Source organism: Colius striatus, chromosome 19 (assembly GCF_028858725.1).
Source record: "Colius striatus isolate bColStr4 chromosome 19, bColStr4.1.hap1, whole genome shotgun sequence".
Classification (NCBI taxonomy): Eukaryota; Metazoa; Chordata; class Aves; order Coliiformes; family Coliidae; genus Colius; species Colius striatus.
Genome location: NC_084777.1, coordinates 101,431 through 117,115, shown reverse-complemented (window position 1 = coordinate 117,115; position 15,685 = coordinate 101,431). Strand labels below are relative to the sequence as shown.

The window sequence follows — 15,685 nt, the reverse complement described above, 5'->3', positions numbered from 1 at the left end:
GGTACATATCAATTTATTTTTCACTGGAAATAACTTTATTTTTCAATGTAGCTAAGAAACTTAACACTTGAATCAATAAGACGGGAGAAATTTCTTTTTCTAGCGTGCTGTTAAGTTTAGTTACAGAGAATAATCCAACAGCATATTTCAGTTTGCCCATATTTTTTTCCCTACTTATCTATAGTTTTCTTTGTTTTGCAAAATGTCTGTAGGGCAGTAAAAAAAAACAAAAGAAAATTGTTTTTATTTCGTGTTAAGATGTTGTGAGCATCTTGTTACAGGTTTTTTTTTTCAATTATTTGTGCTATTAGATTCTGCTTTTCAGCATTCTTAAGTTTTTGAGAGGCACAAAACATTCATGATTCCAACAAGCCTTTAAGAAGTGAATGTTGTCTGAATTTTAAGGTAACAGTAGATAGGCCAGCAATGGTAAATGCTTATTACATTGCTGTTTATTTGGGAAAAAATGAGTAGCAGTAAATAAGATAAATTTGTCAGTCTTGCTCTGAATAACTGTCTGGTTTTAGTAAATCAGTCCATCTTATTCCTTAGTTGCTTCATTTTGCCAGTCTTAACACACCTTTCCATTGTAGTATTTTTACTGTGTATGACAGACTTAATACATTATAGTATATTTCAGCTACAAAAATTTCTGCCCCTTGACCTTAGGCTCGCGTGGGACTCTTGTTCCTTCTGTTGTTTTTTTTGGGGGGGAAGATGGTCATCCAAGTTGCCAAAATTTCTGTCAAAAGACACAGAGGATACTGTAGGTTTTTTGCGAGAGATTTTATTTGTTACATGCAATGCCACTGGGAGATCTGACCCTGAAATTCTGCTTAAGATGATTTTATATTTTATGTCATTGAGGACTCTGTTGCTCTGTTGTGGTTTTCCTTGTCCTAACTCGTTCTGCTGTAGCCAAAGAACATTTCACACCTGCTGTAGTGATAAGTGGTTATTTTTTATGTGGATGGTATAAGATAGACGTAGGGAGTGTCTGAAATTGTGTGTTGAATCTGTGAAACCGATATTAATTGCTGTTCATGCCAATGAAATACTGCATTTCAGATTGTATGTGCAGTTTCTAAGCTTTCATTAAGAAAACAGCAGATGAATCTGTTAGAATCCATTTGACTCAATACCGGTCAACCACAAATTCTGACTGGTTTGTATATCAGTAGAAATGAATTGAAACTAAAATGTTACCACTTGTTGCAGTTGACCTGTGTCAGCTGCACTTGCCACTTGTAAAATCTTTGTCCGACTGCTATCTTACAGTGAAGAAAATTGTGCAGACTGTCACTTGAAATCTGAAGGAATGATTTCTTACCTTAAAGAAGCTATGGCTTGATGAAAGTGTTGTATGCACGGGTTTTATACCTGCCATTCATCCCTGTTATGCCGGATTCATTGTGGATCAAAAGAACTCAGCAGGTCCAGCTGTCATGGAAGACATTTTCACTCTTTCTTCCTCAGTGCAAATATATTTGCTGTTTCCAAGGTACAGATTCAGCTGTAGTAAGCCCCTGTTATTCAGTAAGAATCAAATATTTCATTCATGTGGTGAATACATAGGTAAGGTGGAAATCTATAAGGACACTATATTTTTTTGAAAAGGACTAGATTTTGCTAGTGCCATTAAAAGCTCTGTTGTAATTGTTTGTGTTCCAATGTTAGTTTGTGTAATGAAAGCAGAATTTTCCTCTAGTGAATAATTTCAAGTGAATGGTTTTGTAGATCTGTGGGGATTCTTACCTAAGACATTCCCAGAGAACACTTTCCAGTTCTTTTTTCCACCTTGAGTAGTGTATAAAGAAATGGTGGGTTTTGAATGTGACTCTTTATATAGATACAGATTTGTTCTTTCAATAGGCTGAAAATATTTTCAGAAGAAAGCGTTCCTCTCTTTGGGCCGCCCCTTCCATCTCCACCTGTGTTTACAAATCACCAGGAATTCAGGGATTTTGTGTTAGTGAAATGTAAGTCAGTTTTTCTTTTGCTAGAAACACAACTTTAGTAAGTGCTTTAATAAATGGAAATTAGCGATGCTTAAAATGTAAACACCTTTTTTTTGTCTGCTGCTGTTCTGTTTATTTTTTTTTTCCAAGTGTGTGTCATAGGTTAGGGTTAGGTTAGGTATTTCAGTTCCATCAAACTGTTGGTCAAGGTAAAAAAAAAAAGGCATTTATGTGCACTTATGCTTCTCAGGCTACTAGACACAAACCAACTTTTTCATTGGCAGAATATGCATCCATACTTAGCTGTGTATTTTCTTAAAGGACTCGGGGATCTGAAAGAATTTGTGGTGCTGTTTGATATTTAGTAATTTGATTTTTAGTGTAATTTGATATTTGGTGTAAGATGAGCAGCTCTGAAAGCCTCAGAATGCAAGATTCCCTGAATGCATACTGCGTAAGTAGCTTTCAGCACCTTTAAGAACTTTTAAATTCTGTAACGATTCAGTTGCAGTTTTCATTGATCTTTGCTTGCACTTCTAAATTGGCAGGAAAGAAATCGTTGAGAGCTGGTTACGATGATTACAATGAGACGCTTACCTGACAGGAACATGACTAATCTCATTTTGCATATTTAAATTGGTTTAGTACTCAAATTGATTAGTAGTTTGCCTTACATTTATTATTAGTTAGGATGTTACGAGGATGTCTTGTAGAATTCTCCTGTTACTAATTTTTACCTTTTAAGCTTCAGGGATCTTTATTCACTAAAAAATGCGCAAAAAGGAAGCTACTCTAAGTTACCAGGAGGAAAACAGAAAATATTTGTACAGAGGGAAACTAGAGTAGTGGAAGCTGTCAAAGTTGGTTTAGGTAATGTGTCTTCTTTTCCATTAATATTTTAGTAATAAATGGGGAGAAAGCCACCTTGGAAACGCCAACATTTTCTCAGAAACGTCAGCGCACTTTAGACATGCTGATCCGCTCTTTATACCAAGACCTGATACCTGATCTACACAAGGTAAATGTAAGTTTCTGCATCCTTCACGTGCCCTCCTATTCTCACTAGTAGATTTAACGTTTGGTTCTTCTGAATTGCACACAGTAGGCTAAATACCAATTGTCATATAACTTGATTTACAATTTTAAGAGAGTTGATAGACAGTGCTTTCAGGGTGGGACTCTTTGTGCATTTGTTTAAACCGGGGTGAGGAGAAGCGTAACGATGTCAAACTTACAGTATCAACAGCATACATAACGATACAAGCTTACCTACAGCAAGAGAACACATATGTACAGGAATGATAGTAGTCATGCAGGTATTGATGTCATCACCATAAAAACCGTAGTTACCTATTCCATTATATGTGATTTTGGATCATTTTCACCCTTGGATATCAATGACAACTTTAGATCCCAGAATCACAGAAAAGACTTAAGGTGAATTTTACTAACTAAAAAGTTCAATGTCTCAAAAATTGATGGGGTGATATTTCTTTTTTTCCCTCCTGTTTATTTCTCTCAGATAAACAGATCTGTTTAAACTTTTTTATCTGTATGTTCGTGTCTGTGGTCTTTGTTTGGATTGAATAGAACATGACGGTGATCAACAATGTCAGGTCATGAAGTAAAGCACTCAAGGATTGGAAAAGTTTCAATTTCTGTTCTCTGAGAAACTGTACAGTTTGATTCATCACTAAAAGAAAATATATAAAATAAGAAAATATAAATGATATCACATGACGTTAATTCAGAATAAAAGACTATGACAAGTTCTTGTTCAGATTAAGAAGAAATACTTTCTGTTTTAGAACATGCTCAATAGAAGGTCTTTCAGTGATGTATTACCAGAGTCCCCAAAATCAACACGGAAAAAAGAGGAAGCTCGGCAAGCAGAGTTTGTCCGACTTGGTCAGGTAGGATCAATTTAGGAAGTATGCACCTATGTTCACGAAGACTGTATCATCCCTTCTGTTAGAATTTCATTACTTAGCAGAGTTATCCTAACACTTAATGCTGTTCTATGTAGTCAGAAATAGTTTCACAGTATTACATTAGTTGAAGCTATGTTAAGGTAAAATATGAATAGAAATACTGATCTGCAACACCTGAGGCAGAAGAGTGCTCTGTCTTTTTCTGTGCTTTGGAGAAAAGTAATCTTTCATTAATTTCCTCTATGTGTTTTATTAAGTTTTAATTCCTTGGAAATTATTTACTCTACCCAGGAAGAAATTTTCTCCTAAATCAAGAGTTACCACACATCTCTGAATGCTGATTTCCGTCTCTTTTGGACTTACTGACCTTTTGATTCAGTGAGGAGTAGATAGTCTGATTTGATCTGACAGTTGATTGCAGCAGAAAAAAAAAATCTATGCTCATCAGTTCCACTGTCCTTTCCTCCTTGTCCCTTCTTGATGCTGGACTGGTGACATGGTTCTGCTGGTTATCTTAAGAACACTTCTATTCTGAGCTGATTTAACTCAGTAGGAGTTAGCTGAAAACCAAAACAGGGAAAAAAAAAAGCAAACCAAAAATTGCCACACCACCAACAAAACCCGGGCTTCCTCCCATCCCTCCCATTTTTTAATGAGAGCTAGTAAGGTGGAAGAGTCTAAAGTACCAGATTGAAGTTAAAGGTACAGAGTGGAGCCAGGTGTTAAAGAGCTATTCCAAAAGACTCTCAGGGCTGTTAAAAGTTGCATTTGCAGGACTGGAAAGTCTATTCCTCTGTGCCTTGCCCGTCTTTTTCCCAACTACATTGAATAGTTAGTTGTTCTAGGTGAGTGTGAAAAAAAACAAGTGATCAACCAAACCAAAAAGACAAAAGTAGCAATGAAGTATCAGACAGAAATTACCAATGATTTATTTCTCAAGTTTACTAATTACTTTACAGACTTCAAAGAAAAACAGTTACTGAAAGCATAAAAATCCTATAGGCTTGATCCCCTCCACCTCCACCAATTTAAATGCTGATATGATACTCGCATAGCAAATCTAGTTGAGTCCCATTTCTTAATTGTATGTATTGATTAGAATACCTATTTGTGTTTTTCTTGAAGGTTCTTTTCAAATTTAAATCTTGCTTTTCCCTGAGGGAAGCCTAAGTTAAAAACCATAGGCTTGTACACATTTCTACATGTATTCCAAGTATCTCTTAGACATTCTTGCTTAGTCTGTTACGTTACCTGTCTCTTGGTTAGAGTCAGTTGAGTTTTTAGACAGTAACTCACTGATGACTGGCTCAGTAATATATGTAAATTCTTTGTTGATTGTCAAGGTGATCTCTGCCGACTGGTGGGATAGAATTAATATGTTAATGCAACGCAGTATTTTGTGTGTCTGCGTAAAACCTCAGCCATGATCAATGCAAGCGTGCAAACAGTTTCTTCAGTGCGTGCAGTTGGTTACTGCCACTTTGAAGAGACCACACATGGTGTTAGGCGAACTGTAGGGCAATAAAATTGATTTAGGTAACTTCTAAACTTCACATTAAAGAATGCTGTGACAATTCCATGTGTCATCACTGTATAGGAACACTGCTGTAAAGGTAAGTGTTTAAGATGTATGGCATACCTTAAATAGACCTATTACGTATGTCACCTAAACTAAGTTTGTACAGTATTTCCCCAGATTTAGCCCTTTCAAAGTCATCTAGCTTCTATTTACTTCTACGTGAAGAATTTGTGACACCGTGTCCTTGGCATCCCTGGCAATGTGTTGTGTGTATATGTATATAGTTTAATAATTTGTTATGCAGTTTTGTGATTGAAAGGCCTGCTTATATAATTGATAAAGGGATCCTCCGTCTGGGTAGCTTATAGAATGAATTGTATAGATGACTAGCTTCTATGATTTGAGGTGAACGCTTTTCTCTGTTACGTGTTTGACACTTCTTTTATGATTTGGAGATTCCGTTTCCAAAAGAAAAAACCAAATAGCCCCTTTCCCCCAAAACCTCAAACCCCAAAGTATGTTGTGGCTGAGAAGATATCTAGCAGCCCTCTGCTGATTCTGCTTCTTTCTGAATTGCTTAAAATGTGATAGTAATTCCAAAATGGAGTTACTTAGCAGTCCTAAAATGTCCTTTCTTTATAGCTTTTAGCTTGGGTATTGCTGGCAACTTAATTTAAAGAAAACATCTGTTTGTATTAGGCGTTGAAATTGAAAACCGCTGTGAAAGGAGATGCCACAGCTAACTTGGCAAGCACAAGCTTTTGTAAAAAGGAGGTGAGTCTCGTGTGTCTGAGGAGAGTTATGAAAAAATTAAATGCTATCAAGTATGGCATTGCATATCAGTTCTGCATAGTTTATTTACTTTTGTAATTAGATGCTGTGGCAGCAAAGATGAAATGCATAACGTCAAAGTGATTCCGCAGCCAGTGTCGAATTAATAAAGGATGAGCCTAAAGGCAGAAGGACTTCTCAACCTAAAGCACATATGGATATTTTTATATCTGAGCATATTTGATGAAAATGCCGTTTTCCATACACAACTGTTGTTTATTTTAACTTCTGCATCAAGTTTAAAACAAAACTCAGTTGTGTTTTTTATTTCCTGTAGTACCGGATTTTATTCAAGGGTGTTCTGCATGCGTCTTGCATACAAAAGCTTTAGAAGTGCATCTGGAATTTCAGAGACTTCAGCTATTCTTTAAATTGGGGTGGAGGGGGCAGACTCTGGGAGGAAAGTGGAGAGAACCTATGACCAAAGAAAATCTGGCAGAAATGCAGTTTTAACTGTACGCTGGGCTAATGACTAAGCATCACAAGGTGACCCATAAAATGTAAGCAAATTGCGTGTGCATGGTGGAACATACATTTTAAGTAAAATGTTTTTAAAAATAAAATACATATTTTATTTATCCGACCCATTGCAGGGTTGCAGTGAGTATCAGCTGCATGTGTGTTAACTCTAGTGTTTCAGGAATGTCTCTTAGACTTACTAGTCTCCAAACCAAATAAATACGGGGAGTATTTCCTCCGCAAGAAAGTTTACTAACTTGTTATATTTCAAAATAAAAAAATGTACTGCTTGGAAGTGTATTCTACCAAAAGCATTTACGTGTTCGTACTTGCCATTGTCCATCACATTCTGTGCCTGTGTGATCTGTATATCTTGGTATACTTAACATGTCCTTTTATGTTATTTCACAGCCTTGGGAATCTCAATCTTTCTGCAGTAATTTTCCTCATGAGATTGTGTGTGCAGATTCTTGGGGTCCATCCTTGCTGGTTTCTACAGATGCTGGCATCTTTTTAATAGATGGTTAGTAAACGATCCAGCGTTTTTGTGTCAATTTTTATGTATCTGTCCATTTTCTTAAAAAGGTATACTCACAAGCTTTGTTCAGGTATTGTTCGGTCTTCACCTACAGCAATAGTTACTAAGCCAAATTAATTTACTACACAAATGTAACCTAGTTGCAAAAATTCTCTCTGCACCAGAATCAAGCCGTATTGGGGACCCAATGTTAATGCAGATTTCTGAATGTTTTGTTATTTTGGATGCTGTTTTCTTGACCGTCTGAAAAGACTGTGAAGTGTCATGCAATCTCAAGAAGTGTTTAAATGGCTTGCCTAGGCTTCTTAGCCCTTGATGACTATGAGCATGAAGCCAAAGGCTTGTGTGACAATGCAAACCTGCTTCTTCCTTAACAACGATGTTGCTAGTTTAACCCCTTTATCTTCTGTGTGCCACATAAGGCTTTCAGGACAGAGGGAGTGAAGTTAGTTCTCAGTGATAATTCTCAAACTTTCCAAAAGAAGGTCCCTTTTAGTCTTCAGTTGCATAATCTGATTCGTGGCCATGATAAGACCCTCCTGTGTTGACTGTGATGCTATGGTATACGTACCAACTTTGCACAGGTTTTTTTCATTTTTGTAGTAAAAGAACAAGGCTTTTATTACAAGAAAGATAGGTTAGAAGTAGCATCTATCAAATTTTAGTAGGATTTTGAATAAATATTTGTGTTTCTTTTTTTAGATGGTCAACCGTCGGTGCAAGTATTTGATAAAACTCTCCTAATAAAGCAGATGCATGTGTTGGAAGCTCTGGATCTTTTAGTTGCCCGAACAGACAAAGGTAGGAGAGGTCCCTGGTCTTTCATTCTCATGTGAATATGGCTGGTGCTGCCTCAGTGTGTATGTCTTGTGAGGCAGTCGTGGCTATCTGTGGCAAGTACATTGTATGCCTCATTTAGAATAAGGAAGCACATAGAGCAACTGCTGTTATTTTCTAAAAGGCTGGGGAAATCCTTAAGCGATCGTTCATACTTCCTTCAAGACAAGCCTGAAACTGGTCAATATGGTCTTTCTTCAGCCACTGTTGGAACTGGCAATCTCTTTGAATTAATTTTAGGATTGTTCAGTGGTGCAAAAATGTGGGGGAAATGGGAGCTTCTAAAGTTAACGCTGACTCTGTGGTTTTTATGTATTATGTTTTCATTATCTTGCAAAATTTTGTATGTGTGAAATAGCGTTTTGAAGCTCTAATATCATTCTTTACTGTAGTACCAGCTGATGAGAAACTCAGCTACTGAACTGAAGCCTCAAGAATTCATAAGCAGTCTTGTATGGCATTGCAGCTTGTTCCCAGGGAAGCAGTATGCTTTGTTTGTCTTTACTCTCTTTGTTAGGTGCTCCTTCTGTTTGCCAGTATTGATTTCAAGCTACTGCCATCATTTTTTTCCACTTAATCTTTCCTGACTGTCTTCATCCTTCAGGGAAAGACTCCCGTCTTTTTGTCTTCAGACTAAGTGCTATCCAAAAAGGTATAGAAACAAAGCAAACGATAAGAAGCAAATACGACTGCAGAGAAAATAAACTGGAGAGAACAAAAGGTGATTTCATGAGCCTGTGTTAAAAGTATCCACTGTGGTATGATGCTTGAAGCTGCCAGGGGCTTATTAGCTCCCTTGAGGTGGTTGTAGGTGTTCACTTGTAGTTTTTACTCTGGACAGTCAATTCAAACTTTGTTAAGCTTATATGTGAAAATACGTCTGGTGTGGTCCGGCGTTGCATTTTAGAGCTTTAAAGAAATGACTTGTTACTTGGTGAGCACTGTTGATGAAAAGCTCTAGAGAAAAGTTAGTGCGTTGCTTTCAGGATTTGTGGGTATGAGAAGAATTATGCAGGGGTGCAAGATGAAAATAAAGGTCATTTTAAGATGCAAGAATACTGTCAAATCTCCATTAAATAATAGTGCTTAGATTGGTTTAGATGTTGCCAGTTGTTTTAGTAGACACAAACATTTTCTGGTCTTCAGAAGCAAGCTGCTTTGGAAAGCTGGCACCTACAGAATAGTGAAAATCCATGTATTTAGACTTTACTTGCAAAAGGAGTATGGGGAAATTTTTCAAGGCTTGTATACGGCCTTTTATCTTTTTCAAGAAGTTAATGTTATCCTATTGGGAGGTTTTTAATTCTGTGTTGCTAAGTAATGCGTCAGACCCCATTGTACTAATCATCATAGAAATATGGAACAAAAAGAGGAGACCCTACCCTAAACAGTTTAAATCTAGAGCATTATTTCCTCAGGCTGCCATTTGTATGCCATTAATACTCACCATGGCAATGAACTGAGGATCATTGTGGCTATTCGGAACAAACTACTTCTCGTCACAAAGAAATACAATCCAGGCAACCATTTAACCAGCAGCTCTCCCGTGTCACCATCTGAATCTCCAGTAGAGGAGTTCCAGTACATCCGGGTAGGTGCAATCTAATCACTAATTACCCTAACAGACTGAGTAGCACTTTTCTATTTGGGCATAAGGTGGGGGGAAGGGATTGAAGGTAGGAGGAGAAGACGAAGAGCATGCATTTTTATCACGCAGAACCTCCAGACAAATGAAAGCGAGAATCCATATGATGAAGTTTGGAAATTGTTCAGATTTTTAAAATTAGGTTTCTGCTTGTTCTTTATCATGTTTCTGTGCTTAGAGAACATCCCTTTAAATTCATGGAGTACCTGCAGCACCCACAGTATGAGCTTGAAAAAAAGAATAATTATATTATTTACATTATAGGAAATATGCCTTTCTGACCCTCCAGTGGTTATGACATTGGTGGATGGACCTACTGGAGACAGTGACAACATGATCTGTGTAGCTTATCGGCACCAGTTTGATTTAGTTAATGAGAGTACTGGAGAGTCCTATAGATTGCATCACATTGAAACAAACAAGGTAAGTTTTCATAATTGAAACTATTTTCTTGTAGAACCACATTGAACGTTAATTTTTGGCAGACACAGTGCATCCTGTGATGACCTCCTGGGAGCATAATTTATGGAGGTCCTCATGTCTCTTACTTTTCACTTCTATAACCTGCATTAGGGCACCTTGAGATATTCATTCTTTTTAGAATATGTGATAATATTCTCTCCCAAAAGAGGTAGTTACAAAGTATGACACATTAGGAAAGAGCCCTTGTTTCATGCTCTGGAATATCACGGTCAGCATAAATTAATTTTTCTCCTTTCTTAGTCAGTGGTTTAGTTTTTGCTTTTTCTCTGTGGTCTCAGTGTTTTATTGTTTAAGAAATGTCAGCAAAATAGCTTCAGTTGCTGGCCACCAATATCTCATTCAGATTTGCCTATTTGCAGGTACCAAGGCTAAAATGTTTACATGAAGCTTTTAGTTTTGTTTAAAAAACTCCTGCCCGGTCATCCAGTAAATTAACTGACTCTTTCCAACTAGGACATAGGGCTGGGATGTAGGCAAATGTCCTGATAACGTCTATTATTTCTAAATACGGATGTTGCTATATAGCGTTAGATCAAAAAAAGGAAGATTTTGCACAGTTAATCTTTTTGGTGGCTGTTTTTAAGTGACTCATCCTAATAGTGAGATAAGGGACTACTCTTTTCATTTGATGGTTCTTGTCGATAGGTTATTTTATTTTTTTATCATCTGCATTTTTATTCAGATCTGATGATGAAGTGGTTTGGTAGTCCTAGCATGGGTGACAGACTATAAGATTCCCCACAGCACTGGAAATATGTCTTAACTTGGATGAGGAAGAACTACAAGCAAAGAATAGGGATGGAAAAGTACACACACTCCCGACACACCCCTATTCCTCTTTTCTTCAGGAACCCTTATTTTGTTTGAGCACACAAAGAAAGCAGACAGTTAATTTGAGCTGAACCCATGACTTTTGTGATATTGAAATGAGACACCAAATCATTGTCATGGGTAACAGAGCAGAAATGCCTTTCGGTCACTACCAGCGATGGGTCAAAATGCTTTTGGTAAAGATACATACATTTTCTGGTCTGTTTAACAATTCTTGACCTATACAGTAATCTTAAATCAAGAGGTGAACATCTAGCTTATTGCACAAAGGAAAGTCAAAGAACCGCTGTTTGTGGAATTGGTCTCCAATCCCTCTCTTTGCCCAAGCAGTAAATGTGGTGGTCTGAGAAGCATTTGTCCAATGTAATCTCAACTATTTCACTGATAAGGTCACATTTCCTAACCAGATACCTTACCTTACTTTTTATGGCTGTTTTGAGTTCTTTAGTTCACCTGTAAAAGACAAGTACAGAGTTGAAGCATGGGGATGCTGATAGCCTAATGCTACGTAAAAAATACTGTGGTATATTCAGCATCGATTCTCAGCCTATTCGGTAATTCCTAAGTATATCCCAGTCAACCTGTGTGATAATGGTTTTGAACCAGTAATTGGTGCATCTGATCTTTCTGCTAGTCGTGATGTACATTAGAGATTTTGGGATTTCAGCTTTTCATATGAATTGTTATGTTTAGCATATGAAGTTGATTCACAACTGTCCTGAAATCACCTCATTTCCCAAAATTCATGTTGCCAAATAAGTTACATAAGATTTTATTGCTTTAAACTCTAGGTTTGGTATTGAATATTCAGTACTGTTTAGAAGTGAATACAGCAGAATAGAGCTCTGCTGGAGGAGACTTGTGCCCAGATTAACAAAGCAGCAACTGAAATAGTGGATGTAGGAAATGTTATATCAAATAAAGGGTAAAGAAGGCCAAGGGCAATCTGGGGTGTATTAACAAGAATGTGTCCAGCAGGTCGAGGGAGGTTCTCCTCCCCCTCCACTCTGCCCTGGTGAGGCCTCATCTGGAGCACTGTGTCCAGTTGTGAGCTCCTCAGCTCAAGAGACAGGAAGCCTCTGGAGAGGGTCCAGCACAGGATCACCAAGATGTTCAGAGGACTGGAGCATCTCTCCTTTGAGTAAAAGCTGTGGGACTTGGAGCTGTTGAGCCTAGAAAAGAGAAGACTTGAGGGAGGAATCTTATAAACACTTATGAGTACCTAAAGGGTGGATGTCAGCAGGATAGGGCGAGTCTTTTTTACTGTAGTGTCCATTGACAGGACAAGGGGTAACGGACATAAGGTGGAGCACAAAAAGTTCCATAAGGAAAAACTTAAGGAAAAACTTATTTCCAGTGAGGGTGAGGGAGCGAGCCCTGTCCCAGGCTGCCCAGGGAGGGTGTGGAATCTGCTTCTCTGGGGGTTTTCAAAGCCTGCCTGGACATGTTCCTGTGCGACCTGATCGAGGTGAACCTGCTTTGGCAGGGGATTGAACTGGATGATCTCTAGAGGTCCCTTCCAAGCCATACCATTCTGTGATTCTGTGATTTCTGTCCTGTGGGCATCCTTAGACTTAATCATAAAAGAGACTGCTACCTTTTTTCTTTTTTTCCCCTTGTTTTTTGCTCAGTAGCTGTGTATTCTCTCGCTTGATTGTATTGCTTATTAGTTAAAGCCTGGATGTAGTAACCTTAGTATCCTCTGCCTGTTCACTACCCTTTCCTGCTATTGTTGCAGGTTAATTTTGTTGCAGCTATTGATGTATATGAAGATGGTGAAGCTGGTCTACTGTTGTGTTATAACTGTAAGTATTGAAGAAGCTCCAAAAATGGCAATCCCTCAATCTACAACATGATTGGGTTTTTTGTTTGTTGTTTCCCCGCACCCCCCCCCCGAGTCTAGGTCTGTATTTTAAAATAAATTTCAGTGTGTCATGAAAAGCTTTTCAATATATTGTTCTTTTGAATGTAAATGCATATTAGAGAGACTAGAAATGGAATTGTATTCAGTTTTGTATACAATTGTATTATTGTGTGGTATGTTGAATTTAGATGTACTAGTTGTTAGATTTTCATTTCAGGTATATAGATTTTACCCCTTAATTGTAAAAGTGCTGTTTCTTCGGATCTAGCTCATTGTTTAGGTAATTACACACTAGGTGTTTTCAAGATGTGCAATTTATCCTTCCTCCACTTTTTCCACTGTATGCTGTCCCATTCTGTCTGTGCTTTTTCTTCAGCCTGCTTCTTGACACAATTGCATTATTTCAGTAATTTTTTCAGTCTCCTTTTATAAAATGATCCTGGATATAACACACATACGCTCTTCTCTGTAGTACACAGGTATTTTTTTCTTCCAATCCTCAAGAAAATGGAAGCTTTTTGCCTGAAGCATCCTTTATGAGGCCATGCTGAAGGCACAGCTTTCTCTGTTGCAGAAGGCATGTCCTATTTAACTCCCGAAAGTGAACACTGATCAAGACAGGATGAATAATATCTATGTCACAGCAATGGCTATCAGATTGGTACCATTTAAGTGTGTCTATGTCTTTTTGTTCTCCATGAGGCCTTATTTGTTTTGGTAGCTTGCCAAATCCTGCCTGGTTCTGGTTCACTTAGCACTGCTTCAGAAGTGAAAAGCTATCTGACAGAGCATATTGAATTTCCACCTATATTTCTGCACCGAATCAGTTCCCCTCTAACAGACCCTTCACTGAGCCAAGGCTAACAAACTGAGCTAAACTTAAAGTTAGAATCAAGGTGCTGCACAGGCTTACAGCAACTTGAATTGCTATTTCTAGCATGGTGTCATAGGGAAGGCTACATTTGTTCTTTAGCGAAAAGGCAGGATTTGGCAGTGTCCTAGGTTTATATTTAGAAGAACATCTGTAATACTTATTGTATATAAACTTTGATGCAGTCCAAAAGCATGAATTACAGGGAAATAATGAATTTTGCCTAACAAAGAGAAAAGCACTAAAAGCAGCACATGTTTGAGAGGGCCATAGATGTTCATCTGGAGCCTGCAGTAAACAAGCTCATGTGAGCTTGTCGAGAAAAGATTATTGCAATTGCATCTTGTCTTTAAACTTTCTCACTGTTTGCTGATAAGACTTCTTAAATCCTGAGCTTTAATAAATGCTTGGTCAGCAAAAAAGGCATGTGTGTAAAGAAAAATCTGTTGGTTGTGGAAGGTAAAGTTACCCATCATCTAGGTTTAACAAATGAAAAATTCATTTTTAATGCATTGCCAGTCAGAAGCTGTATAAGCCACCATTGATGTCTGACTCCTAGAAAGACTTAATTTCAGAATCAGTGGACTTACAGCAGCTGAAAAGTAGACTCAAAAGTTCTATGATTAATGTAGTCTGGGTGTCTGTAATATCCCACGTGTGTAACAGTCTTCAAAGAATGTAAGCTGAATGTAAGCAAAGAATGTTTGCTTAAGTAAGGTCTACTTAAGCAAATGTTGCTTTCTGAAGGTTTCTTGGCTCTTCCTGTATCCATAGACAAGGTAAAGAACTGCTGACTACAGAATATTGCTTTATGAAATACAACAACTTATGGAAATGTAGGTCTTTTATTCTGATCTTTCAAATCCTCTGTTCACAGAGGATACACACTTCCCGTACCTGCTTAGCTACAGACTTTTAGATAAATGCTTGCTTATGTGTATAATGCCCACACTTCTGCAAAATCTGCCTAAAAGTTGGTGTTTGTCATTTGCAGAGTAAGGTGACGGATGCTTCTTTTTTTTGTTTTTTTTTAAAAGATGTTTGCCAGTACAGAAAGGTATATCCTTTCAATGGAGGTTCTCCACTGATTCAGCCTTCAGCTTATGACTTCCACTTCAGCTGGAATCAAGTTCCTTATGCTGTTGGTAAGAAAATACCTCTTTTTACTAATGGCTGTTTTATTTATTTCCATTTGGGCTTGCGCTTGGCTTTTAGTGGAATTACGGTATGTGTGCTTGGAATAAGCATGTTACATTCGTGATGCCACATTAGCTAAGTTTCTGCATATGGTAATTTTAAAAAGAGGAGTCTTGGTGCCAAGTTCTTAAGTTGATGAAATTTGGTTTTCCGTTCCCTTTTTTTTCTCTTCCTTGTTTTTTTTTGGTTGTTTTTTTTTTTTTCATTTTCCATTCAGTCTACATTCTGCCAGGCTTGGAGGGTGAAGTTTTCTTGAGGCTTCATGTTGCTCGATTGTAGAATCATATCATGGTAGGGGTTGGAAGTGACCTCTAGAAATCATGTAGTCCAAGCCCCACGCTATAGCAGATTTACCTAGATCAGGTTACACAGGAGCACCACACGACAAGATCTTGACTGGCTTGGGAATTGGGCAGAGAGAAACCTCATGAGGTTCAACAGTGACAAGTGCAAAGTCCTGTACCGGGTGAAGAACAACCCCATGCACCAGTACAGACTGGATGTGACCTGTTGGAGAGCAGTTCTGTGAAGAGGGACCTGGGAGTCCTGGTTGATAACAAAATAAACACAAGCCATTAGTGTGCCCTTGTGGACAAAAAGGCCAATGGCATTCTGAGATGTATTAAGAAGTGTTCTCCTCCCCCTCTACTCTGCTCTGGGGAGATCTCATCTAGGGTATTGTGTCCAGTTCTGGACTCCCCAGCTCAAGAGAGACAGGGAA

General features: G+C 38.0%; 1 protein-coding gene across 11 annotated transcripts in view; it reads left to right on the top strand.

The window, feature by feature from the left end:
- The window catches only part of GARNL3 (GTPase activating Rap/RanGAP domain like 3), a 50,931-nt gene that overhangs the window by 24,845 nt on the left and 10,401 nt on the right, over nt 1-15,685 (top strand). For 8 of the 11 annotated variants that reach the window (XR_009820042.1, XR_009820040.1, XR_009820041.1 and 5 more), the window contains 11 exons: nt 1,873-1,979; nt 2,861-2,982; nt 3,767-3,871; nt 6,108-6,182; nt 7,110-7,221; nt 7,939-8,037; nt 8,678-8,794; nt 9,492-9,664; nt 9,983-10,141; nt 12,771-12,837; nt 14,805-14,912. Coding sequence is in view for 7 of the 11 variants with exons in the window: in XM_062011337.1 (XP_061867321.1) it covers nt 1,873-1,979; nt 2,861-2,982; nt 3,767-3,871; nt 6,108-6,182; nt 7,110-7,221; nt 7,939-8,037; nt 8,678-8,794; nt 9,492-9,664; nt 9,983-10,141; nt 12,771-12,837; nt 14,805-14,912 (1,244 nt within the window). In the remaining 4 variants the exon portion in view is untranslated. The remainder of the gene's footprint in view (nt 1-1,872; nt 1,980-2,860; nt 2,983-3,766; nt 3,872-6,107; nt 6,183-7,109; nt 7,222-7,938; nt 8,038-8,677; nt 8,795-9,491; nt 9,665-9,982; nt 10,142-12,770; nt 12,838-14,804; nt 14,913-15,685) is intronic. The other 3 variants (XM_062011333.1, XM_062011336.1, XM_062011338.1) reach the window with 2 other exon arrangements.